At 43.4% G+C, this 25,770-nt stretch overlaps 4 protein-coding genes across 5 annotated transcripts; 2 read left to right on the top strand and 2 right to left on the bottom strand.

The window, feature by feature from the left end:
• On the bottom strand, nucleotides 1-11,424 carry ascc1 (activating signal cointegrator 1 complex subunit 1). 2 transcript variants are annotated; one of them, XM_030339761.1, is made up of 10 exons: nucleotides 11,135-11,424; nucleotides 10,533-10,635; nucleotides 10,347-10,444; nucleotides 10,033-10,211; nucleotides 9,622-9,755; nucleotides 9,378-9,497; nucleotides 8,826-8,950; nucleotides 6,995-7,068; nucleotides 6,393-6,539; nucleotides 1-256 (listed from the first exon to the last, which is right to left on the bottom strand). In XM_030339761.1, exons 1-9 carry the CDS (start codon nucleotides 11,349-11,351, stop codon nucleotides 6,423-6,425), a joined length of 1,167 nt encoding a protein of 388 aa, XP_030195621.1. In that variant the 5' UTR covers nucleotides 11,352-11,424; the 3' UTR covers nucleotides 1-256; nucleotides 6,393-6,422. The 2 variants fall into 2 exon arrangements, with proteins under 2 accessions (XP_030195621.1, XP_030195622.1); XM_030339762.1 differs by lacking the exon at nucleotides 1-256 and adding an exon at nucleotides 4,747-4,765.
• On the top strand, nucleotides 11,383-14,663 carry anapc16 (anaphase promoting complex subunit 16). The gene is made up of 4 exons (XM_030339764.1): nucleotides 11,383-11,619; nucleotides 11,847-11,996; nucleotides 13,654-13,728; nucleotides 13,836-14,663. The coding sequence occupies exons 2-4, from the start codon at nucleotides 11,855-11,857 to the stop codon at nucleotides 13,943-13,945; spliced, it is 327 nt and encodes a 108-aa protein (XP_030195624.1). The 5' UTR covers nucleotides 11,383-11,619; nucleotides 11,847-11,854; the 3' UTR covers nucleotides 13,946-14,663.
• Nucleotides 14,664-16,101: 1,438 nt separating this feature from the next.
• ddit4 (DNA-damage-inducible transcript 4) lies at nucleotides 16,102-18,029 on the top strand. The gene is made up of 3 exons (XM_030339763.1): nucleotides 16,102-16,248; nucleotides 16,460-16,692; nucleotides 16,819-18,029. The coding sequence occupies exons 1-3, from the start codon at nucleotides 16,142-16,144 to the stop codon at nucleotides 17,316-17,318; spliced, it is 840 nt and encodes a 279-aa protein (XP_030195623.1). The 5' UTR covers nucleotides 16,102-16,141; the 3' UTR covers nucleotides 17,319-18,029.
• Nucleotides 18,030-18,701: 672 nt separating this feature from the next.
• On the bottom strand, nucleotides 18,702-25,075 carry dnajb12b (DnaJ heat shock protein family (Hsp40) member B12b). The gene is made up of 9 exons (XM_030341009.1): nucleotides 24,220-25,075; nucleotides 23,593-23,755; nucleotides 22,458-22,603; nucleotides 21,881-22,054; nucleotides 21,722-21,792; nucleotides 21,407-21,516; nucleotides 20,506-20,678; nucleotides 19,981-20,123; nucleotides 18,702-19,632 (listed from the first exon to the last, which is right to left on the bottom strand). The coding sequence occupies exons 1-8, from the start codon at nucleotides 24,350-24,352 to the stop codon at nucleotides 20,002-20,004; spliced, it is 1,092 nt and encodes a 363-aa protein (XP_030196869.1). The 5' UTR covers nucleotides 24,353-25,075; the 3' UTR covers nucleotides 18,702-19,632; nucleotides 19,981-20,001.
• Nucleotides 25,076-25,770: the final 695 nt, after the last annotated feature.

Genomic DNA, 25,770 nt, shown 5'->3' on the forward strand with positions numbered 1-25,770 from the left:
TATGCGTGCGTTGTATTTATTAGATTGAAAATAAGTACTTTACAATCATTTGTTGTACGTCTATTGATTTGTTGAAGTTCCAGTTCTTCAAACTGAATCACATCTCCAGCTTATTCTGTAACGTAACAGAAAGGATGGTGTTTTTGTTGGCCACACCTTGGTACATGGTTTGTTTGATGGATTGGATACAGTTGCTTCAAAAAACTGAAGCACGCAGATTGCCTTCCGTCCTCGTCAATATTGTTTGATTTTTCAACTGCAAAACACAAAAAAAAACAATTACATTATTAATCTCGGCATCACACACACACACACACACACACACACACACACACACACACACACACACACACACACACACACACACACACACACACACACACACACACACACACACACACAAAATGCGTTTATGCTCCACAATCAATTATTGATTCATAGATACCGTACTCTGTGCAAGGCAAAATCTAGCACTTGCTCATAAAGTAGTAGAAGCTTTAAATGCTCCTACTAAAAATGCATAGGAAAAACCTATGTCGTAAAGTGTATTGTTTTTTTCCGGAGGAAAGCATATTTTCCAAAGCTGCAGAATAAGGACAAAACTCTAGTGACTCATTGTGTGTGTGTGTGTGTGTGTGTGTGTGTGTGTGTGTGTGTGTGTGTGTGTGTGTGTGTGTGTGTGTGTGTGTGTGTGTGTGTGTGTGTGTGTGTGTGTGTGTGTGTGTGTGTGATGGGGGAGGGGGATTTACTTACTGTAGGATCTCGTGTGCCTTACTGTAGGATCTGTGAGTGGAGTTGCTATGAATGTATATATGGATTTGATTTAATTTGATTTCAAACTGGGTCACACGACTATTAAAAGTGCAAAGTGTGTTGGGAGCTGTCTGAGCGCATTTCACTTTCCCTCTCCCTCGCTCACCCGCTCCCTCGTCCGTCTAGCCCCCCCCCCCCGCTGTGAGGGACGGGGTGACGGGGCGGAGCAGCGGGGGCACTGGCAGCCTTCCTTTCAGACGTGCTGGGAAGACAGAGTGCGGAGCGCCAAAATGCACTCTTCTGGAATGAATAGTTAATTGAGGAGTCTTCATCCCATGTACAGTAATGCCATGTACATCGCCCGAGGATATCCAATGTGGAATATCTGAAGACGTCCGATTTGAACTGAGTAGTTAATAATCGTACTTGCGGTTTCATTAAAAAAAAATGATAAAATGAATATTATCATCCTGTTTGGCTGCGTTTACATGCAGAATGACCGCTGTTGATGAAGAAGTGATGGAATTAAGAATTATGTTATGTGGGTAGAATTTAAAGAATTGATCCTGAAAGTGCATTACTAATTAAAGTTGTTTGTCCTTTTTCTTCGCATTTACTTGGCGTGAATACACATCTTGGAAAAATCAATCGTTGACGTGGGATCCAACGGGTGAAATCGACCAAGCTCTCAACTCTGGGTCCAACATTTGTTTAACAATGTTGTAAAACATCAAAACCACAAATAGACCCAATGGTGCTGAACAGCAGCTGCACTCTCCAGCTTATTCAGGCAAAGCAAATACACACGTTTACAAGTGCTTTTTTTTTCTCAAGCGCCTTTCCCAAACAGTACACAAAGCCAACGCCGACTGCGGCGGCAGCAGATCAAACACACGTGCACGAGACCGTGCGTGCCTGTTCGAAGCATCTGCGACGGGTAATCCAGTGAACGGACACCGACAGCTGCTGCAGGTATAGACTCAACGCCACTCATCGGTGCGCTCCTCGGAGTGATGGAGGCGGGCCGGACGGGGTTCGACCTGCCCTCGCTGCTGGTGATGGTAGGCTACGATCAGAGCCTCCCAGCATACTGGAACCCGGCTGCCAGTCACGGTGAGGCCTCCTCTGGTTCGAGTGATCAGTGAAGCACGCGAACGCCAGCGGCACTCAATTGTGGAGCCACATGAAAAAAGTAACTGATTGAATGATGATTAAAACAGGAGCTCCATCAGTCACCCGTAATGACATCCAAATCTGGACGATTTGTGAAATATGTCCATTGACGGGGGAGTGTAATATGTATCCATTTTAGATAGATATTACACTGGACAGATTAAGCTTAGCCATGCTATGACGGACCAATTAAGAGACACCATACACGCCCTACAACAAAAGGCTGTGTACGAGTGTGTGAGACCCGACAGGCTTCAGGTTTGTGATGAGGGTTTTATGGAAGGCCATCCATATCTAATTTGAGAGACCTTGGTTTAGATCCACATCTAATTTATTCCCGCAAGGTTTCAGTGGCACAGACCCTCTCAGGATAAGCAGGCCAACACGTAGGAAGCGACAGCGAGCTAGACGCGTGCTGACCTTAAAAATAAATGAACTTTCCACAGCTCCAAACGGTCAGATAGCCTGTAGCCCTTGGCAGTCGTCGGATCTGCTGTGTACCGCGCTCCTTTTAAATAGCAGACGCATTTAAGACCCAGATTGAAGCGCATTGAAAAGCCGTATCTGATCGAAATGAAAGCTTTGTTGAAACGGGTTGGTAATTGCTACTCAAATTGTGTCAAGCACAAAAACTATCTTTTAAGAAGAACAAGAAATACGAACATAAAAAAAATCGAACCTCAATTATTAAATGTCATGGGATCCCTATTCCAAAGCTTCATTAAAATGAAAGTTTGCCGCAGACATCTCTTGTAACGCACAATTTGAAAAGGTCAAGTACGTTGGATTTCTCCTTTACAAAAGAAGCATAAAATAATCAAAAGTTCCCCTTTCCTCATTGATGCAGAAAAAGGAAGGCTGTTCCTCTTCAAGGTCAATGTCTTATGGGTCTCAGACATTTATATATAGAGCTAGTTATTCCAGGAAGTGTTACCATGGCACCTACAGTAAACAAGGTCCTTCAGGGAGGGCTCCTGTCAGGAGACACATCAACGTACAAATCCTATGCTCTGAACACACACATGCACACGCACACACAAAGACACACACGTGGTTCCGTACAGCACACTTTTCCAACCATTGTGTACAGAGCTTGGACTGCTGAGCACCTTTCACCATCCAACCATGCAATCAAACCGCTCTTCAGGGGTTGTGTGCGTGTGTATGTTCAATGCTCAAGCCAGCTCCCCACTCAACAAGCACTCTGTACAGGATCAACCAGCTCTACCTACAGAGCGACCGGCACCCCTGATTTCCAAATACCGCGCTGCTGATCTATAATAGAGCTGTGACATAACCTCGACTCCACAGGCCTCGACTCCATCCTAACCTCCACAACCAGAAGTGTGTGTGTGTGCGCGCGCGTGTGTGTGTGTGTGTGTGTGTGTGTGTGTGTGTGTGTGTGTGTGTGTGTGTGTGTGTGTGTGTGTGTGTGTGTGTGTGTGTGTGTGTGTGTGTGTGTGTGTGTGTGTGTGTGTGTGTGTGTGTGTGTGTGTGTGTGTGTGTGTGCAGGAAGAGCTCAGCAGCACCGCAACGTGACAAAGAGTACAATCTTTACACTTGTGTCTGTGGTATTGAAAGAGGACACACAAACACCCCACACACTCACGTACACACACACACTCCAGTGCAGGCAAACCACAAGAGGTTAGGGATGGGGACTTATAACACTGCGCTATAGCAAAGAGCTGACTAATTAGGCTGAGCGGATACAGCAGGGACCACCAGGGTACAGATCTGAGGAATGAGCAGCACACACACACACACACACACACACACACACACACACACACACACACACACACACACACACACACACACACACACACACACACACACACACACACACACACACACACACACACACACACTGCAGCATCTGTCCAGATTTGTATACGTGAAATATTTGCCAGTAAATAAAAGGAGCAAATTTACCGTTGTTACTAACGGTCTTCTATTTTCTAATTTAAGTATCATTATCATCATTATCATGCCAATTCTATAAAATATGCAGATCACACACACACAAATGCACAACAACAACAACAACAACAAAAACAACAACAAGAAAACAACAACAACAACAACAACTACATAACCCTGCGGACAGCCTCCTGCTGTCAGGTGACGTCCCCGCCTCTGTGCCGCTCGGTGACTTATGCGCCCTCATATGTTTGCGCTGCATTGATTAGCGAGGACATCTGCTCAGTGAATCCTTAATCGTGTCCCACGCCAGGAGAAGCAAGCAGCAGCGGGTCCGCGCTGAATCTCAATCGCAATCTCAACTTCAACCACCACCCGCCCTCCCCCCCAACCCCATCTATGTGTGTTGTCATCCATGAAGACAGAGACTGACCGACTGTACACATACTGACCTATGGCCGATTTAGTCATGGATCAAAAAGCGACTTACGGCAAATTCAGAATGATCCATGCAAACAAAGACGAGTAGCGAGTAGGGGTTGGGGTGTCTTGCTCGAGGATGCCTACAGGTATACTGTCAACATCGGGTTCGAACCCAGAACAAACACCCTTATGACCTACATACCCTCCCTCCCTCCCTTCCTCCCTCGTTGAGTGCCAATTGGTGTGAACTGGCGTCCTCACACATGAAATCAAAGAACAATCTCCTCCTCAGAGCCGCATACCAAGCAGTGGACACCCGGGGGGGGGGGGGGGGGGGACATGTCACGGAAGAGGAGCCATGGGGCGGGGGGGGGACTGTGACAGTGGGGGCAAGGGGTCAGTCACTTAGTCCGCCCTGACTGCACTCACTGTCATGCTCGACAGACGGCCAGTGGGTAGGAGGTGTTGTGTAGGAGGAGGCTGGGCATGGGTTCTACAGTGACGAACACAAAGAATGACAGAGAGAGAGGGGGGAGAGGGGGAGAGAGAGAGAGAGAGAGAGAGAGAGAGAGAGCGAGAGAGAGAGAAATAAGTGACACCGATGTAATAAATCATGTCACCGAAGGTTGTCAACATTTATGTATGAATGTGTGTGTGTGTGCGTGAGGCGCTGCCGTACAGGGAAATGAGGGAGAGTTAACCAGGGCTCGTCAGGCTAATGGCACGATTAAGAGAGAGACGTAACGCAGGCGTCCGCGTGCGAACCTGGACGCTAAGGTCGCTCTGCTTTAAATATGCCCTTGCGTGCCTTTCATACATTTTATTGTATTCAAATTCAAAACAGAGTGAAGAAATATGCAAATATCTAGAAATATAATTGAGCGGAATATGTAGGTACAGTCAGAAGAGCATTCAACTTTGTTTTAATTGTATATTCTGGTTTAACTGAATTTGTTTATATCATTGTGGAATGGTATATGGGAGTATTTTTCAGTTTGCTGGATTGCTGAATTACATGGATCATATTGCATCAAGGAAAATCCTAGCCCTATATCACTCACTATCAGGACAACCAGACTTGGATTCTTGTATAATTAAATATAGAAGAGGAAATGCTGTGACATTCGCAGCATAAGAATGGATAATAGGCAAGTTAATTCCCATGTATTGTATAGTCACTATCTTACTTAAACTCTTGGTAAACCATTAATTCCGATTTTTTTGCTGGGAATTAAAGGCTTCATGTCCTATGGTTAATGTTTGTTGTACATTTGGACAGTTTAAATTGGGTTGAAATTTTTTTTTAATTCATCACCGTCAGCATTGTGATCAGAGGAGATAATATAACACTTTATTAACACCTACATGTCCCTTCTGGGAAAGTGTTATTCTTCCCTCATAATAGGATGTATCCGTCAACATTTGAACAATACAAATTATATAAACATTATCAGCGCTAAGATACCAAACGGGCACAAACATGCGATAAACATGGCAACAATCAAGGATGTTCATTTGAAAACACAATTGCTAAGGAAGGTCCTTGTTTTAGATGCAACTGTGTGGACAGACTCTTTACTTAAAAAGCTGCTGCCCGTACTCTATCACTGCCCGTGGACTTCACATGCATCACTGCGAAGGGATGTCCGGGTTTGGTTGACCCTCGAGGACAGGGCGGCAACAACCTTCATCGAGAGCTGCTCTACAAAAAAATATATTGCCAACCTAACCTTCGTCTCGTTTAAGAGTTTAAAAAAAGCGAGAGGGACCAACGTACAGACTGTGTCATTGTTACACCGAGATTAAAATTGGTTTTGTTTTTTGTAGGCTTTGCGTCACACACTGCTGTCACTTTTCCTGGCATTATAAACATATGTTTATGCAGCTTTCAGTTTTGGCATTCATGTCTGTTTCATTTTCTCTGTGATCTGTGAGTGTTAATCATTCATGGCGCTGATGTTTTTTATTCTCCCACAGGGCTAGAGCATATTTGCTGAGTTTACCCCTTCCTCACAAATAGCTTATGCTGCCACCTAGTGGGTGACAAGAGTGTCACAGCTGCTAACATGGTGGTGGGGGTGGTGCATGACATGGGACATTTCAACAGTCGAAGATAGTACCTGGCTGGATGGTGAGTAGTCTGCGGATCCTCAGGCAAAGCTGACACTTCCAGCACTGGAATAGTAGCCTGTGCAATCTGTGGAGAATCTCTGGGACAGCTGCACGCAACTCAGGTCAAACTCTCCGAAGCGATGGCTTCCAAACGTCTACATTGAAATTAAAGAAATATCGTTAGCACACATGGTCAAGCACAAAAGGCCTATGCTACAGAGGTCTATGCTGCTCGGCTACAGAAAACTTTCCAAGCCCGAGAGTTGACCTTTGACTCGTCTTGTTCCAATCAAGCATTGGCAGCCTCAAGTATGATGTGGTTGTATTCGTTGCTGCAGGACCAGAGGTTATCTGGAGTCGCTCACAACGTACACAAGTGGGAGGTTGCCATGGTGATTGGGTTGTGTGCTGTTGAATGCTGCATCATGGGACTTTGTAGCCTTCATGATTATATTTACTATTTTCAACCACAAGCCCGGTAATTAAAATAAAGATCATATGCACAACAACAACTGGATTTAGGTCGTGTCACATGTTTCCTCTGGCCAGGTTGTAAACCTCTTGGCACCCCAGTGATATTTGATAGGTGCACCCTCTTCTCCCCTCTAACCTTTAGTATGTTCCTGGCATCGAACGCCTCCCTGTCCCGTGGGTTCCTTCGTCCCGGGCCACCAACGTCTTCGGCTGGAGGGAGAACAGAAAAAAGAGCACAGATCAAAGGGTTTGAGCAGATAAGCAAACCGGGAAATAAAAAGGGGGGCAGAACTAGTGGTTAAGATGATCGACTCCCTGACAAAAGGAACTGGGTTCCATCCCTTAAGTCTCCAGCCCTAGTTTGTAGGCTACCTCAGAGCAAGATCCCCAAGGACATAAGGTAAGCTAAAATGAGATCATATAAATATACGTACAGTATATAGATCAACATACATACAACGCCTGGATGTGAATTCACTGAAAGTTGCTTTGATAAACAGGGACTGCCATGTGGTACCGAGGAAACACAATAGTGCACAGGGCTCCTAGCTCATATTACTCCCAGCTCATCTCACTCCAAGTTCATCTCAACATGACTGGTCAGCCTTGTGTTTGTGAGCCGTGCAGCAGAGAAGAAACACTCCAACCAGTTGTTTTCTTTGCGAAGCTGTGACCACAAGTCCTCTTTCTTTATAGCTTCACCAGCAGACATTAAACTAAGTTACTTCGGGCCCATAGCTGGCATACCAAGTAAACATGGTCAGCGCTGAAACACTGTTTTTGTATAAACCAGTAAGGCCTGCACTTGATCCACAGCCAACGTGAATGAAACCATTGTCAGACGCGGCTGGGAAAACACATTCCCCGAGGCTCGTCAACAGCACTGCGGCTAGATAGGGAGAGCCGGTCGTCTGATGCCACTCACTCACTGCTCACTGCAGCCTGAATACTTGGGAAGTTTAAGATTCTCTGTGAGTAAAGCCAAGCCCCAAAGAGCAGAGTAAACATTGGGCAATAGGATTGAGGGGTAAAGCTTTTTCATTATTTTAAGGGCATAAATATGATCTACATCAGATAATATTTATAATTTATTAATTAGCATATGCTTTTATGCACTATTTAGACATAATAACTCACACACACTATATTTGAGCAAACATGGGTTGGAATTACAGCTACGGTAGTTACGGCGTCACACATGTATAAGCAGCATCATAAGCAACCAGCGTATGCTTTTTACAAGGGTGACTTGTGATTTTATTGCATTCATAGTTTATATATTGTATTCCTCCATAACAACACACACACACACACACACAACACACTTTATTTATCCATAATAACTCAAACACACTCTATTTATCCATAATAACTCACACACACACAGTATATTTATCCATGATAACACACACACACAGTATATTTATCCATAATAGCTCACACACGCTGACCACACTATATTTTCGGAAACAAGCGTTGGGATTACAGCTATTTACGGTGTTATCCGACATGTTATACGCAATGTCACAACCAGTAACATTGTGTAAAACGTTATGGAGCAGCCTAGCCTCAACCCTGGTTTGGAACTTTTTAGAATATTCCCAACCTTAACCCCGAACTCCAACACAACGTAATAACATATATAGTATGCTGTTAGATTGCTAATGACACACTACATTTACATTTAGCAGACATTTTATCCAAAGCTACTTTCATTCGTTCAGACACACATTCACACACTGACGGCAGAGTAAACCATGCAAGGCGACAGCCAACTCGTCAGTTAGGATTAGGTGTCTTGCTCAGGGACGCCTCGAGCAGGGGATCGAGGTTGGCTTGTAACCTTCTGGGTACAAGTCAACACGCCGATCGAGCCGTTCCTCAGTACTTACTCGTGTCGTTCCCCAATAACAGGACACTAATGCACAGTGTGACCCTATAATAAATAACAAGGTTTATGCCTCTACCTGTGCTGTCCTTCCTGAACAGGGTGTTCATCACCGTGCCGTGCAGCTTCACCCTGTCCCACTCTCTCACCATCAGGCCGGCCGAGACAAAGTGCTCCACTAGCCGGTCGGCCATTACCTGGAGCCTACAGGGACAAGAGATTCTGGGTCATTGACAGTGGGGGAGCTTGAAAATAGTAGCCCACATTTTCACTGGGAAGACTGGCAGTCGACCGTCCAGGACAGACCTCAAGTGGTCCACAAATATAAGATGCAATGCTGGGAGACGGGCACAGAAGACGGTCCTACAAACTTATCCAGAGAAGGGCTGCAATTTCCCTATCCAGGTTATAACCCACGATAACAACCAACCACAATCCAAAAGATTTCATGTCGTGGTATGAAATCAAATACTCTTTTTTTATTTGTTGTATTTCATATTGTTTGTATTATCTTGTTTTATTTTCCGCTTTTTGTAAATGAAACCTGTCCACCGTGTCTCAATCAAATAAATTGAATGAACATGAGGCACATCGTGCCGGTTTCAACACAAACGGAAAGCGTTGCGCTCACCTGTCGGAACCATCTTGCAGGTTGACCTTGGCGTACAGTACGTCCACTGCGGCAGGGTCGTCGTTCATGTACTCGATGCCCATCACCTCCAGGGGCAGAGGCTTACCTTCCGTGAGGTCCCTGGTCACCAGAGAGATCGCAGCAGAAGACACCGTTAGCTATTACACAACACCATCTCCATCCATCGCGGTTCACATGAGTCTGCAGATTGCGATAACCTGTCGGTGCAGTGCTTTGCTCCTACTTGATAACATGTCGAAACTCCTGGAGGTGGTCGCATGCCTTGTTCACCTCTGTTTCGTTCAGCAGCACCAGAGTGCCCAAGGTCAGGTGGAGCTTGGAAGGGTTCTGGAAGATGCTGTCGTCCACCCCGCTATCCTAGGCGGCATATCGGACAAATTGTTTTGGATTTTGTTGCGACGTGCTTCCATTCCATTCTCTCCGATTACATCAAGATGACGACGATTTAGATGAAGAATTATTTTTATTCTTTAATTTAGCTATTGATTTCATCCAAAGCGGTGACTACAGGAGCATTAAGGAGCAGACAGTGCTTTACAGGCATCTGGCTCCAGGCTACTACACATTGTCCACTGGAGGACACACCACCTTATTTATGTTCATAATAACCAAACAAAGACAATTGAATAAATACCTGTGAAAACTGCTCCAAAACCATGGCTTTGAATGCGTGGAATCCCTCTTGAACCTGGGAGTCATTGAGAGCAAAGGACAGGAAGTGGGTGAAAGGCTGCTTCCTGCGGAAGCCGTCTATCAGCATCTCCAGTCGCGTGACGGCGGAGGAGACGGCGTTCTTCTGAGCACCGGTGACAACTGTCAGATGAAGAATGGACATTGTTTGAGGCAGGATTTTTGCATCTGTGAGTGAGATTGAGTTTAATGGAGAGAAAAGCGTTTTACTCCATAGGCTCAAGGAAGCCTATGGGGTCAATAATTATAAAACCTCACCAATTTCTCCTTCAATACCCAGCTTGGGAATTGTGATAGATGTCTTTGTGTCAGACTCAAGACGCCTGCGTGTCTCTCCCTTCTTTCCAATAATGTATCTGAAAAAATAGACAAATAAATGCACACATATTCTCCTTTGTAGCCAGCACCTCAGACACTGATAAAACATGTCCATCAATCACTCACTTGTAGAGGACACTTGGGACATCAATGGCACAGCGGAAACCTTTGTCCGTCTGTTCAATCAAGTGGCTTTCACAGACTTCATCAGTTTCCAATTCTTCATATTCTGTCCAACATCACAGGGTAAGAATAATTCTCTTTTTAAAATTGTGGACACTTACGGCCCTAGTGTGGACGGCCCCCTTTATTGACATCTCATATTTACAGACAGCCATTTCAAAATGATGGCACTGACTAGATATCCATTTACATTTATCAGCGTCATCGGACATGAATGAGGAACTGACAAATGAGTAAATAATAATGATATACCCAACATACACATACACATACACACACACACACACACACACACACACACACACACACACACACACACACACACACACACACACACACACACACACACACACTACTAGATAGCATAGGCTACTATAGGTCTACACAAGATGGTGAGAAATCCTACCTTGTAAAAGGTTAAAGTTACATAACTGTGTGTGTGTGTGTGTGTGTGTGTGTGTGTGTGTGTGTGTGTGTGTGTGTGTGTGTGTGTGTGTGTGTGTGTGTGTGTGTGTGTGTCGTCACTTCAGGCACTTCAGGCTCACCTGGTCTTTCGTCTTGGTAAAAGTCATCTTCCTTTTCTTCGTAGTTTTCTTCTTTAATTGCGTTTCGTCTATATATTCTGCCATTTATATTTATAAGTGCTGGGCGTAAAACATCCATAATAAAAAAATGCTTGCATTGGTAAGAACCATAAGAAGCGGCTGGCAAAAGTCGATTTACGATAAAAGTGACTGGATCTAGCGTTTTTTGCGACACCATGACGTCGTGTTTTTGTAGATCTTCAACCGAAGGGATCGGCCAGAAGATTTTCCAACGTTGTCAAAAGATTGCGTGTCCAAGGTTTGCGCATTAGCTCAAACGTAAAGTGAATCTCTATTGTCGCAAGTCGATGGAAAATAAGTTGTAGGTCCTTTAATAAGCTGTGGGGGGCAGCAACTCACAAGTCGTGCCAAATAAAAAAAAGAAGAAGTAGCCCATGGGTAAACAACACTGAGAACTACAGTAAATGCATCCCCAGTAAAATAAGGTAAGTGATATGTGAAGTAATAAGCGGGTACTTTTCTGTTGATAATATTGTATGGTTTCCCCCATCAACGACTGACAATACGCTATCTTAATTGCTAAACAATTCAGGTGGCACTAGCTAGCTGCTAGCCTGCTCCCTGCATCACATCCACATTTGTCCGTTTTTTAAAACATATAAGCTGGAATAACTGACTATTTCAAATTTGTTTTTCCATGTTGTGGCTATAGCCAAGACCATGGCCGCGTCCTCTTCGTCGTCCTCTGCGGGAGGAGTGAGTGGAAGTTCAGTGACAGGCTCGGGGTTCAGCGCCTCAGAGCTCATACCGCCCAGGAAGGTCCTCTACACATACCCGAAGGGTGCGGGTGAAATGATGGAAGGTAGGTCATGGTACCGGTGTGTCCATCCAGATGTTCACGTTTGCTAAGAGAAACAGAGGGTAAAGACGCGAGACCAGGATGCTCTCACGAGGCTAACCCCCTTCTGAGAAGCTGCGATTCATTTGGGTCCACTCTAGTGGACATTGCGTTTTGGTTAGTATTTTCTGGCTCATACAGTTCTCATGGTTAAGACAAAGGACATTCTGCACTTTTCTAGGATATCAGATGTTTTAGGGGTGTGACCCCATCTTTAAATGGGCTTCCCTTACCACCGTTGGTGGACAGGGACAGAAAGAAATTCCCAAAAGTAAATATGAAATAGGAATAATGTGTTTTCAGAGCAGCGTGATCATATTTTTCTCTGTTGTGGGGCTTTGGCGTATTTGTTTCTGACTGTTTTCAAGAAGAAACGGGGAAAACAGAGCATGGCTACTGACAGACTGGTAGGCAGTCGACCAAAATCTAAAATATAATTTGTGTATCTGACACTTTTAAGCAATTAGTTTAGGCATCTTTCTCAAGGATGCCTACAAATAAGGATGTGTACATCGGGGATCGAACCATCAACGCGCATGGGTAGTCAAACACTGTAACCGCTACACTATCTTGATGATGTTCCTGATGAAAAATATATAATTTGTCGCAATTTAAGTATTTTTATTCCTTCAGTACTCTTATGGTTTCATGGGGTTTGCCTAGTAAGTAGTATAAGATACACATGTAAATATTTTAGTGTACACACAGATGCACGACATCACTTATGGTTTTCAATCACATTTTGTTTTTTAACAGAGACTTTTATCCAAAGCAACACAGTAACATTGCATTATTTTATTCGCTATTGTATGTGATTGGTCTCAATCGAATAGCTCTTTATCTTTTGTCTATTTGTATATTGAACACATTATTGTCCAGTACCACATGAGATGATTTAGTTTATGGATATCAGGCCCAGCTGGCTGGATGCCCATTTCTATTGCGTGTCTTGCTTCGAATGCACTAATTAATGTGCTTAGTTAGGATTTGGCACAGAAACCGCGAGTGTTGCAAAGCTGAGAACAAAGTGTGACTCTGGGAGCGCAGTGAGGCTCTGGCCTTTCTGCCTGTTCCTTGTTTTTGTACTATTGTGCTGTGTGGGTGTGTGTGTGTGTGTGTGTGTGTAGGGGGTGTCAGTATGTGATTTCAACACTCCAATCTTTGCATTGACATAAGGGTGAAAGTTGCGACATATTTTCTTATTTCCAGAACAAGAAAAACAAGTCGATATATGGTTGTTTGTGCGTTATTTCTAGGATCACAGCTTTCTAGATTGATAGATGGATACTTAGATAGATGGATAGTCATTTATTGCCCTCAAAGAGGACAGTTATTTTCATGGACAACGGGGTGGAGTTTTACACACACTAGACACGGTACAGAAGGCATAATGTTACACAAGACCCCTGAATGCATGCAGACTAACACATAAAAAGAGGGTTCCAGGTAGTCTAGTGTGGGTCAATCTTTCCTAATTTTAATCAAGATGCAATTGTGTGTGTGTGTGTGTGTGTGTGTGTGTGTGTGTGTGTGTGTGTGTGTGTGTGTGTGTGTGTGTGTGTGTGTGTGTGTGTGTGTGTGTGTGTGTGTGTGTGTGTGTGTGTGTGTGTGTGTGTTTCAGATGGATCTGACAGATTTCTATGTGAGTCCGTATTCAGCTACCAAGTGGCATCGACATTAAAACAAGTGAAGCATGGTATGTATAATACAATCATTGTATTTCAATTAAATGGTAATGCTAGCATTTTATGTTTGATAACGTGCAACTGAGAGCCTCACACTAATATAATCATTTGTTTGTAGATCAACAGGTGTCGCGAATGGAGAAACTTGCAAGTTTAGTCGAAGAGCTGGAGGCAGATGAATGGCGATACAAGCCCATCGAGCAGTTACTGGGATTCACTCCATCATAAATAAATAATTATGATAAAGTTCCAGTGGCCTTTGGTTGCATTTCCTTCAGATGGACTGCTTAGCAAAGATGCAATATTTAATGTGTCTTCCTTTTATATTGTATAAAACATATTGTTATTAATCTACAGTAATGTGTTGTTTTTCTCCATATGTGAACACACAATAAGTGTTTTTATCCAGTTCTTGCTGTAGCATTTGTTCTGTTTCCATTTCCAACATTGGAACTATATCACTTTGCTGTGCCACCGTCATCATGAATAGTTCCAGTACACATTGTTTTCTGGAAAGCTTGTGTTATTGCTGTTTACCTGTGTTGACCTTCGGTACACCCTCCTGGGTGTGTGAAAACAAGAATTACACATAACTCCTGCTCTTTATTGGCATCATAACAAGTGCCCATAAAGGTAAGCCTTATTTGTATTTCTCAATTTCAAACTTATTCTTGGCCATTTATAAAAGGATCTTGGATTACTTTAAAAAAAATCTACTTTGCCATGTTTTATTTTATACCGTTGTATTTTTCTTACTAGCTGTCTGCTATATAAAATTGGTATGGCAAATGCAGATGTTATACTATATGCAGAAATCATGTAAAACGAAATGTTTTAATATGTACCTTAGTTCAATGGTTTATGTTGAATATACCTTCAACTGTGTATTGTTTTTATTGTTCACTGCTTCAGCACAGGCGGTAATAAACGGTTATCTTATCTAAAGCTCCCGACCCAATCAAACTTTTCATTTGTTTTGAAGACTGTAGACCTCAAAGTTCCTGCCAGTGAATAGATGTTATCATACGAGTGGTGGTTGTACAAAATGTACTGTTCGAGGAGCGGACTATATGCTTCCTCTTTTTCTTCTCCTTTTTTTTTTTTTTAACATCGCAGATAACTGTCACATGACATAGGACACCTTGAGCTGAATCTCAGATATACTTATCAACTATGTCCTGGCTATTATTATGCAAATGTAAGAATTCAATGACTGAAGTTTTAACTTTATTCTGAAGGTAAACTAACTTTCCTTAAACTTCTACATGTGTATAGTTGAACCCACAAAAATATCTGCATGCACTATGAAATCTAATCTAAATGCAAACGTATCCATCCGGGCTGACAGTTGAAGATGTTATTGCATCGGATCGAAATGATAACAAGGAACTTAGAACATTCTGTGCTTTCTGCTGTGTTGTTTTCTCGGAGCTCCGCCTCGCAGTAGAAAAGCCTTCACACCCCACTCATTCCCTCCCTCCCTCCCTCCCTCCCTCCCGTATTTTTCCACAGCATATACGGTATCAGGACTCTCGGTCAACAAACTTGGGATACGTCTTAAACATCCTGGGAGCTTTTCAGCTTGTTTATCTCGCAAGTTGAGCTCTTCCTGTTGACATACACATGTAGGCCACCACTATAGGCTAATTCTGTCAGTGGAATCCTATTCCCTTCTTCTTGTTGTACATGGGATGGGATTGGGACATACCTGTACACATAAGGATTAAGTCATATGACCTGCAATGTGCAGAATGCATTGCAAGATATTGGCCATTACAACTTGACAGTGGCGATACATTATTCACCTTGTACAATGTACAAGGTGAATTTGCCTTTGTCTTGCTTTCTGGGACAAGTACAATGGGCTGCATACGAATGTTGTTTTCAAAAATATTCACACATACAACTGCATCCTATTATAACATCTAACATTATGTACTCGAATTGTATGTCCTACTGTATTGTACTGTCAAAAACGATGCGTTGTTGGTTTTTTTTTTAACTCGAACGCATTCACCGTAGCCCAAAAACATGATGTAATGTTTGAGCAAAACAAATGACGTAATGTGCACTGCAACACTGAACCAGTGGAGTTTTGCATATTTTAACCATTTCAACTCTTCTTGGTTCCTGGAGAGCAGTTTAGTTTAGTTTTTTTGTTTGTTTGTGGATGTTAAACAATTAAACGTATCTTTGTCCGGGCATGTTCTTGGAAATTTCCACAACACTAATGTCCTATTGTCACCCCAGCCCCCTTTTTTTCTTCTGTTTCCTCTTCTCTGCTGGCATGTTACCAGGCAGGCTATAGCGTTGCTGCCGTGCCTCTCTTTTTGATTGGCTGATCGACGAGGAATGGGCGTGTGCTAACCACTGCGGTATAAATACATTGTTGCGAAGAAAGAAAGCTGCAGAGCTGAGCAGCTGATGAAACGGATCAGTACTAGCAGAGACAGTCTAGATAGCTCTTGTTTTTATGGAACTTCTTACAGTTTTCGGTTCCTAACGACGCTTCTGCAGCTTTATACTTTACTGTAAGTATGAATTTGCACTTGCTTAATTATCTTAATGAAAATATAATTTGTTTAGCTCATTCTTGCTGGGAACTTTGGTTAGATTATCAATAATCCGTCTCGTCTCAAATAACCAAACTGACATGCAGGCAGTTTTATCTCTTGTTATGCGCTATCGTGGAATTGTCTGGTCAGAATCATGTGTAATAATATTTTTATTGTCTTCTTGCAGAACAAAGCAGTTGACTGCGAGTTCAGCACTTCCCAAGTGGACCGCTATGCCTACTCTATCTGCACCTTGTGACGTGAGCAGTCTGCCCCCTTCTCCGGTGGACAGGTCGCCTAGGAGGATGTCCTGGGGCAAACTGGTCCAGAGATTTACAGATTTTGGTGCAGGGGTCAACAACAGCAGCATCGAGGAGTCCAGCTCAAACAACGGCAGCAGGAGTGACCTTTCAGACTCAGGTACCAGCAATGTCCTCCATGTTCTTCATTGTTCTCAAAACAAGTGTGTGTGCCAAACACATCAGGTCCAGCTCCAGTACAGTTCCACATAATATTAAAATATTCTCTCTTTATTTTCCTCATCAGGGTCGGATGTTTCCGGCGAGCTGTGTCCATCCAACGACGACCTGTTCTACGACCCCATGGAGGAGACGATACTCAAGGAGGTGGTGCTGCTCATCGCTCACAGCCTGCGGGAAGCCAAAGACTCTGACTGCGCCCTGCGGTGCGCCAAACTCCTCATCCCCGACAAACTCCTGGACCACATCGGACGCGAGCTGCTCCAGCTGGCGACCAGCGAGCCGTGTGGCCTGCGAGGCGCGTCCATCGACCTGTGCGTGGAGCACGGGGATCTCTGCGAGAGCGTGGAGCAGATCTCCGTGGACCCGTACCTAGTGCCCACCTTCCAGCTGACGCTCGTGCTCCGGTTGGAGTCCGGCGGTCTGTGGCCAAAGATCCAAGAACTGTTCAACACCAAGCACCCCTCGGCCCCTGTGGTCAAGCAGGTGATCAGACTGGGAACGGGCTTCCGGGTGATCAAGAAAAAACTGTACAGTTCCGAAGAGTTGTTCATCGAGGAGTGTTGAGAGTGACAAACCAATGGATGGCGTTATAAAGGCTGTGCCTGAATAGTGAACTTGACCTTTAAAATGACCCTCACAATGTCCTTTTACGAAAAAAGCTGTTTATTGTGTTAAATGTTTATGTTTCCTTCCTAAATGTAAAGTGGCTTTAGAACTTAGCTTAAATATTGTTTCCTCTATAAGGGAGCCTCCGTTACGGTACAACAAGAAGCGAAACGTGCCCAACACCTTTCACTTCGCTTAAACATACCGGTTATCCGTTTTAAATGGACATCTTTCCGAGTTTGTGTGTGTGTGTGTGTGTGTGTGTGTGTGTGTGTGTGTGTGTGTGTGTGTGTGTGTGTGTGTGTGTGTGTGTGTGTGTGTGTGTGTGTGTGTGTGTGTGTGTGTACCTCAGTTTCTATTGAAACCATATAATGGCAGCTAGCTCTATGGTCACTCTGTTGTTTTGCAAGTTGTTGTACACCGGGAGTACCAGTGCGGGCCTGAACGACCGCTTTGGTTCAAAGCGCAAAGGCCTAGCAGTAGTCTACTTATTTTGTGTTATATGCAAGAGGACGTACAGCAAAAGTCTAATGTAACTTGTTTTATTTTCTTTTTTTTTATAACGTGGACCTGTCTTGCATTCCAATGTATTTATTTGACATTCAAATAGTCACACCATTGCACTGTTTTGTACATTCATGACTGCAGAATAAATTATTTTCTAACAAATTGGACTTTGTCTTTCATGCTGGGTGTTTAATGTGTGTAATAACATAGTAAGAGGTCCCTTCTACGTAGTCTAGCAATACCTCACCTTGTATTACAAAAAGAAATGTGTTTTCACAAATATACAAAAACCTACAAAGATGAGAACATGCGTCAGTTTACGGCTGGATGGCTTGACAGATTTTGACTATAATTTGAATAAAGGCGGATTGCTATGAGTATTTGAATGCACAGGCACTATCTCACTAACGGGGCCCATAAAACCTTTTCTATGCAGATAAAGGCATTGCAACGTTCTCGTTGTCCCACATCCAGGTCTATATTTTTATTTTTTTCGTGACCATCGCCATAATCCTCACACCAACTTGACCTACATGCAACCTCCAAAGATAGTTTGACTTAAACATTACAGACAAGAGGCTTCACAGAACGAACAAACACAGTGAGAGCAGACTATAGAAGAAAAGTAAGGCTTCTGTAGGACAATGGAAGCTAAGAAGGTATGCAGCATTTTCCTTTTCCCCTGTGGTCTGGAGCAAAGGAGTGTCGTCATGCTCAAAGCCTTGTCTCCCAGCCCCAGCATTCTGGTGAAGGGGTTGGTTGGACAAGCAAAATATGCTTACCCGGATTTTCACCCCTCCTCTGTACCCACAAAGATGACTCAGATCCAACGTGTTCATCCAACCAAGTTTATTTCTTCTCTTTTGTATTCATTCGGGAGTAAAAACAAGGTGCGACAGTGAGCAATGGCTTTCAGTAGTTATTTTTCTTCCCTTATTTTTCTAATTTAATTTGCCGGATTTTAAAATAAATACATTCATAAAATAAAAGACACACACCGCTACGGCTGAGGGTTGTCCTAATCAAACTTTGACAGCTCGATTATCAAAGGCTTTCACACTTAAAAAACACAGACTGTAAGTGTGCTACAGGTCAATGAGACTAACATGCAGAATAAATTAACATAAAAACAGTTGTCTGACTGGACAATAAATAGACAAGGTGGTCAAAGAAGGTAGATCATATTCCTGCATAGTTTCTGCGTAAAGCGTGGATGTGTGAAACGATGGAGCTCAAAGCTGACACCTTGATGGGTAGAATCGTCTAATAGGAAGCATTCACTGTGGTGCTTGAAATATATTCTCTTTGCTACAGAAATTGCAACCACTCTTCTAACTATTTATGCAAGTCTCATTCGGCATTCTCTGTTCAAACCGCGAGGTAAAAACAAAGTTGGCTTTATGGCACATTAATTGTGTTGTTATTTTGTAGGATTATCCAAAACCCATGCTAACTCAGGAAGACCATTTATGTGTGTGTGTGTCTGTGTACGTGTATGTGTTTGTGTACGTGTGTGTATGTGTTTGTGTACGTGTATGTGTGTTTGTGTGTGTGTGTGTGTATGTATGTATGTGTTTGTGAACATCCTGGTTTTTAGTCACAGCTCTAACTTGATATTTTCCTGAGCATCCCGTGTTTCTTCAAGTAAAAGAGATGCCCGTTCTGTATCGCAGCAGAGTGGAGTTGGGTGCTTGGGTTTTCCTGAATGTCGCACGGTATCTATGTACAACCGGCCTGATGGCCGTGTGGGGATGATTCTCTAAACCTGGAGAACGAAGAGGAAAAGGTCAACATTCCTAATAGAGCCACCTGGAGATGGACTCATGATAGGTCAACTTACAAGCCCATCCAGTGGACTGAACCAACTGGTCATTTTGTTATGTATTGGTTTATTTGACAGGTATAGTACACACAGATTTATGCTTTTTAGCCAGGAAGTTAGCCAGGAAGACTAGTTTACAAGTTGGTGGACACCCACTAGCTTCCTGTGTGACATCACTGTAGGGTTGACTTTATAAATAACTTGTATCCGGCTTTAACCATAACCAACATCCCACCTGTTTGTCGGATGACTAAGAAAAGGACAACACAAGACCATATGAAGGGAGCTCGCCTTGCAGTGTGAGGTAAAGCTTCAGCCGTTTATCACGGGTGAGATCTCGGACAGCTTGGCACAGCTTGGCGTGCGGGCCTTCTGGGCTCTTTGGTACAGATCGTTGTCTCCGAAGTAGCGGGCGCGGTAGAGCATGCCCTCTTCTGCGGGACAACACAGGGCAACACAGCTTAACGAGAGAACAAGGCGTGGATTCAATTAAATGCCAACATGAATAAAGGATAATAGTGTAGTTAGTGAAAAAAAACTTAATGGTTCTTGACCAGTATTCTAGCATTTATTCACGTTCATCAGCCAGTGCTTAGCGCCAGATTGAAATGCTTTCTGGAGGATACAAATGGCTATGTACAGTAAATGTTAATAAAGAAAGAAGAAATGTATTCTCAATCATCTGAATGGCTTGACGGATAATATACCATCTTTCACTCAATTAATTTGACTTAAAAAAGAATGAAACAAAGAAACAAAATGTCAGTGTTTGAGTGAGAGTGTGATTCTCTTCAAATATTTGAGCGGAGAACATACTCTGCTGCTTCTCCTTCCAGCAGTTGTTGCGCAGATTGGAGACAAAGTCCTCCTCAACTGCACGCTCCACGCTCTTCAGTTTGGCCAAGCTGTTGTCCCTTGTGAAGTGGTCGCCCACATAGTACGCCACCTTCAGGGTCTCTGTCAGTCTCTTGTGCGTGTGGCCCGAGGAGCTAAGTGAGGAGGAGGAGGAGGAGGAGGAGGAGGAGGAGGACGAGGACGAGGAGGACGAGGAGGAGGAGGAGTACGAGGAGGAGGAGGAGGAGGAGGAGGAGGAGGATTAGAAGGATATTAGCAGTGTCTGACAGGCTTCAAATTTTCAGATCACTTTATTGTCTATCAAATACCTTGACAAAAAATCATAGACACAAATGGCTCGTACTGCAAAAAACATGAAACCGATAAAAACAGCAATGTTCCCATTTCCGGATACTGTAAATCTAAGAAAAAAGGGATGCCCAGTAATTGGGAGTGGTGTTTCTTTAAAACATTTGAGGGGGAGTCATGTTTAAAAGACTGAGCTGTCAACATACAGATGTCTATGAGATATGTTGGAGCCAGGGGATGAAAAGGAAGACATTATGAATGATTTAAGGAGGACCTTTCCCTACAAGGTCCACATCGGGTATGAAAGTGCTGCGTAGGAACAATGGGTTTTATTCAAGAAAATGGGTATGAAAAAACGTGAGCATAATACATACACCTTTCGTTTTCATATGTCGTATATCTTAAAAGAAAGATCAAGTTAATTCCATAACATATCTATGAAATTATATTGAGTTTCTCTTTTATTATTTATTTTTTCAACGCCTTTGGAAAGGCCTGAGTAACTTTGACAAGTATAAAATGGCTGTCTAAGAAGACATTGACATTGTCTGTCGACAATGGCAGTCACACTCACGGTCTGAAGCTGAGGCTGTAGGGGGGGTTGGTGACCATCATCTGACTGAGGGCTGACACTATGACCAGGATAAGGATGGGCATGACCTGGACAAAGAGAGCAAGGCCTCCCTGCAAGACAACATGTTCCCTGTCACAATGCAGCACTAAACTCGAGGAGAACTCTGAAAGAATCCACACAGTACCCTTGCTGATTACGAAAAACCGGTTAATGTAACACAATGTCGCCCCCTGTTGTTACAAATAAAAAGTACATCATTTAAAAAATCGAGTGGAACCTGAAATGGTAAGGAAATATGTAATTGCATGGCATTACTTCTCGCTGCCGTTCCCTTCTCTCGGGTCTCTGATTGCGCATCCTCCCATTGGTGTACACTGGCGTGTTACCTGGAGGAAAACCAGGCCGTCACACACATCAGAAAGTACAAGCACACAAAATGGGCCCTATCCAAAAAAGCTAAAAATAAACACATACTTGATGGGTAGACTCCTCCAAAGAACATATTGAAGAGGTCCTCGGGGGATATGTCCGCCTGGAAGGGTCCGTTTTCTGGCCCGGGGTCTGTGGGGTCCCCCCTCTCCTCCTCACACTGATCATATTGTCTCCGTTTGCCAACGTTGCTCAGAACCGCGTAGGCATTCCCTATAGCTGTGGAACACAAAGAACATGGGCCTTATTCACATGGCGGCCATCTTGGTTGCATTTTGGTTCTTGACACTAGCTGGGTGGGGGCAAAAGCGGAATTTCCAATTCAGTTGCCGCACCCGGCTTGTGATTTGAACCAAAAATGGCAGCTAGGTGAATAAGGACGTCATATTGACGTAAGTGGAGGGGGGGGGGGGTTAGATCCCCCACTGTCCACACAGTCTGCACATAGAGGCATTCCCAAGCAAGAGGGGTTAACCCCTCCCCGGTCATTTAGGACATATCATATCTAGAAATGTTATACTTCCAGTTGCTTTGGATGAAAGTATCTGCAAATCGAAAAGTATAATTGAAAATAGAATAGAAATGGAAAAAAACATTCAATACATAACATCCCATGGATTACCTTTGAAAGCTTCTGTTGCACCTGGAGCGTGGTTTTTGTCCGGGTGGAATCTCAAAGCAAGTTTCTTATATGCTCTTTTCAGTTCATCTTGTGGAGCCTCTTTCAGAACCCCCAGTATTTCATAGAAGTCTTTGCACTGTTTTATCCTGTGTAGGGAGAAGAACCACGCCATGATATCTATTATGTCAGGAGTGAGAAGAATTGATTGTCCAAAGGCTAACGTTTTTATATTATGAAATGCACAGCCTGGAGACCACCCTGATCATGTGACCTCACGGTATGTTTCGCTACACGGATCAGTCTGGACCTCTTGCCGCGCACATCGTTTGCAGTGGACGGGAGTCCTTGCCTTGGTAGACAAGCTCCTTCAGCCAATCAGAGGAACAAGGATTGTTTTCAGAGACCGTCCAGTAGTGCACAGTAGTGCACTTCCTGTTAAATAGTTGTTATGGACTCCATTTCTGCAATCACTAAACGTATTGCTCTGTTCACTCTACTAAAAGGCTAACGTTATTGCTCGTTGCTTCGCGAGATGCCATGACTGCTTGCCAGCGGCGGTCTGTATTTTACATCATCAACTTCCACACAGTCCCTGAATGGCCCAGATTACGTTGCAATCTCTGGAGATCATCATGGGTGGCTAGAGGTCCGGATTGATCCGTGTAGTGAAAACATAACGTGAGGACACATGATCAGCTATTTCTACAGGCTACAGTATACTGGGCTTTTGCTAACAACAAATTCTGGGTAATTAGCTGGCTGAATAAAAAGGAAATTATTAGTAATATATCATATAAATTCCCTGAACAAATATACAACAAATATTTAAAAAATGTAATAAAGTGATAACATAGTAGTAGTCCCCCCCCCCCCCCCCCCCCCCCCCCCCCCCAACACCACATAGCAGTAGTCCCCCCATACCCCCCTAACCCTCCATGCACTTATTGTATGTTGTATGTCCTTGCACTTAAAAATAGTAGTTATAAGTCGCTTTGGATAATAGCATCTGCTAAATGCCCTAAATGTGAATGTATATGTAGCTTATGTAGATTTGTTCCCTCAGACCAAAAAAAATCCATCAGTTTTGTTTTTCCTGTCCTGAATAGTATCAGAGCCACATCATGAATGAACACACCTCCTCACAGCCTCCAACTGGTCCGAAGTGTAGGGTTTGGCTGCTTCAGGTTGTTTCTTCTCCTCTCCGGAGGCCTGGTGCCTGTATCTGGCCTCTCCATTGGACCCTTGGTGGCCTGTATGTCCCGGCGTGAATCCATTCTTGGCTATCATGTCCAGCAGCACTAAAGTATTCATAAACAAACTGTTAGCATTCAGATTCCATCAATTAAATACCGAAACTATGTGATAGTGGGAACAAAGAGCATTGACATAGAATGTATAACATTCATAATAATACACCAGCTCAAATGCCAAAGCCAACCTGTGCTTACATATAGTGTTGGATATCATAGCGCACGTTAAAAAAAAGACACTTTCTAAACAGGACCACAAGCGGTTTATAATAGCCTATTCTATTTATATATATATAAATATAGATATATGTATTATAATTTCGTGCAACATTCCTTTTGCCAAATAAAACACCCGTTTTGATAATAAATCGAAGGCATGCTACAAGACGTTAACCTAGTCTGGGAACTAGGCCCCGGTTTGAGGCACAGCCATGTTCATCCTGGGATGCAGATGATGCTGCGGAGGATGCTGCATGACTACACAGCTAACATGCGCGGCTCGCGCGACTTACTCTTTCCTTTATTCGTCGGGAAGAGTCTCTGCGCCTTCTCCAGAAACCGTCGAGCTTTCTCCGTTTCATGGTTTGACAACGCCGCCGTTGCGATTTCAATGCAACGATCTGCTTCATCCCTGTTTACTTCCATCTCGATTACCGGGCCAGAAGTAAATAAAGACGCCGGGTGATGACGTCACAGGCCGTGCATGCAGTGCACAACTGATATGTTGTCGATCTTGCACGTCAATGTTCCAGTTTCCAGTTGATTGAAGAATAGTTGTTTCATGAAGATATGTCATGCGAGAGCATCACCACAGTAAACAGCAATGTGAGCTCACTGCGTTTCAATATGACTCCACTAGATGGCGACACATCCTCTCCCATTACATCTAGGAATCAAAGTGACGACACAGTACCAGGATCTGTAGACCTAACCTACTTATAAAAAACACTCACACTTATGAAGTTGGGAACACTTTACAATTTATGAACTCTTCCCGTTCATTCTTTCTTCATCAGTTCACCTTAAATATGCTCCATCTGTTCTCTCGCCAGGACGTCAGAGCTGCAAAGTACACGCGTATGACTAAAATCACACAAACACGCCAAGCTGGTTGATTGTTTGCAGCAGGGAGCTCTCACCTCGCACTAGTCTGGTGATCCGCTTTGAAATAACGTGGAATTACATTATTTTAAAACATATTCATGTTTGCTTCTTCACGGTGAATGATGCACCGATTGTCTCGATTGCAGAAGTAGCGCAAGTTCACACAATGTGGAGAACGTTTAATTCTTCACTTGTTGTGGTTCTATTGACATGCTGCTAGTTGAATAGCCTTATTCATAATTTAATTGTTGTGGATGTAAATTGTAAAGTAGGCCTGTTATAAAAATAGGACAACTAATTTCCTTCACTATCTCCTTAGCCACCAGTGCATAATGGTGATTTTATACATACATTTATAGATACATTTTAGAAAGGGAGAAATAGGGCGTAAATGAAATAAATGGGAATCGCGATCAATATTCAAAGGACTCAATGGTCGTGTATTCAAATTGCAACAGTTGTGTTGGCTATACAAGCACACTTGCAAAGCAACGTGAGTGCGTTGGTTAAATATTGAACGCATACATTTGTACAATGTGTAGAATTTGATGATTACACACTAAGATTCTTCGTAGAACATGATCAATAAGCAGACAATGACACAATTGTACTTGCATAACTGATGGGTCTGCAACACTCCACGTCTACAACAACTTACAATGCACACTTATATAGTTTACATTTTGACGCGTATCATAAGATGCCTCGTTCCAGTTCTCGATAAAAGTAGCATAGTCTGATTTGGTCAAGAACTGAACCGTAGTTTATTAAGATCAACATTTCCAAATTCACATAGGTTGGGCCGAGTATGTCAGATCACAAACAGATGTAGGCTGAACAGGAAGCCTGCGTTGATCACTGCACGTTACCAAACAGGGGGGGGGGGGGGGGGGGGGCTCGGATGTCTTTATCGGTTAAACATTGTATTGATATACGCTTTTGGTTACACGTTGTCTGTG

The sequence above is a fragment of the Gadus morhua genome, chromosome 18 (assembly GCF_902167405.1).
Source record: "Gadus morhua chromosome 18, gadMor3.0, whole genome shotgun sequence".
NCBI lineage: Eukaryota > Metazoa > Chordata > Actinopteri > Gadiformes > Gadidae > Gadus > Gadus morhua.

Bases quoted from the DNA above. Each gene is read 5' to 3' on its own strand.
- dnajb12b (XM_030341009.1), bottom strand. From the start codon at position 24,352: ATGGAAGTAAACAGGGATGAAGCAGATCGTTGCATTGAAATCGCAACG. The intron at 21,793-21,880 runs GTATGTGTTTAT...GTTTTCCTCCAG, and splicing joins TGGAGGAGTCTACCCATCAA to GTAACACGCCAGTGTACACC. The intron at 21,517-21,721 runs GTAATGCCATGC...GTTGTCTTGCAG, and splicing joins GAAGGGAACGGCAGCGAGAA to GGAGGCCTTGCTCTCTTTGT.
- ddit4 (XM_030339763.1), top strand. From the start codon at position 16,142: ATGAAACGGATCAGTACTAGCAGAGACAGTCTAGATAGCTCTTGTTTT. The intron at 16,249-16,459 runs GTAAGTATGAAT...GTCTTCTTGCAG, and splicing joins CTGCAGCTTTATACTTTACT to AACAAAGCAGTTGACTGCGA. The intron at 16,693-16,818 runs GTACCAGCAATG...TTTCCTCATCAG, and splicing joins GAGTGACCTTTCAGACTCAG to GGTCGGATGTTTCCGGCGAG.
- anapc16 (XM_030339764.1), top strand. From the start codon at position 11,855: ATGGCCGCGTCCTCTTCGTCGTCCTCTGCGGGAGGAGTGAGTGGAAGT. The intron at 11,997-13,653 runs GTAGGTCATGGT...TGTGTGTTTCAG, and splicing joins TGCGGGTGAAATGATGGAAG to ATGGATCTGACAGATTTCTA. The intron at 13,729-13,835 runs GTATGTATAATA...ATTTGTTTGTAG, and splicing joins ATTAAAACAAGTGAAGCATG to ATCAACAGGTGTCGCGAATG.
- ascc1 (XM_030339761.1), bottom strand. From the start codon at position 11,351: ATGGTGTCGCAAAAAACGCTAGATCCAGTCACTTTTATCGTAAATCGA. The intron at 10,636-11,134 runs GTGAGCCTGAAG...GATGTTGGACAG, and splicing joins TTACCAAGACGAAAGACCAG to AATATGAAGAATTGGAAACT. The intron at 9,756-10,032 runs GTATTTATTCAA...TATGCCGCCTAG, and splicing joins TTTTGGAGCAGTTTTCACAG to GATAGCGGGGTGGACGACAG.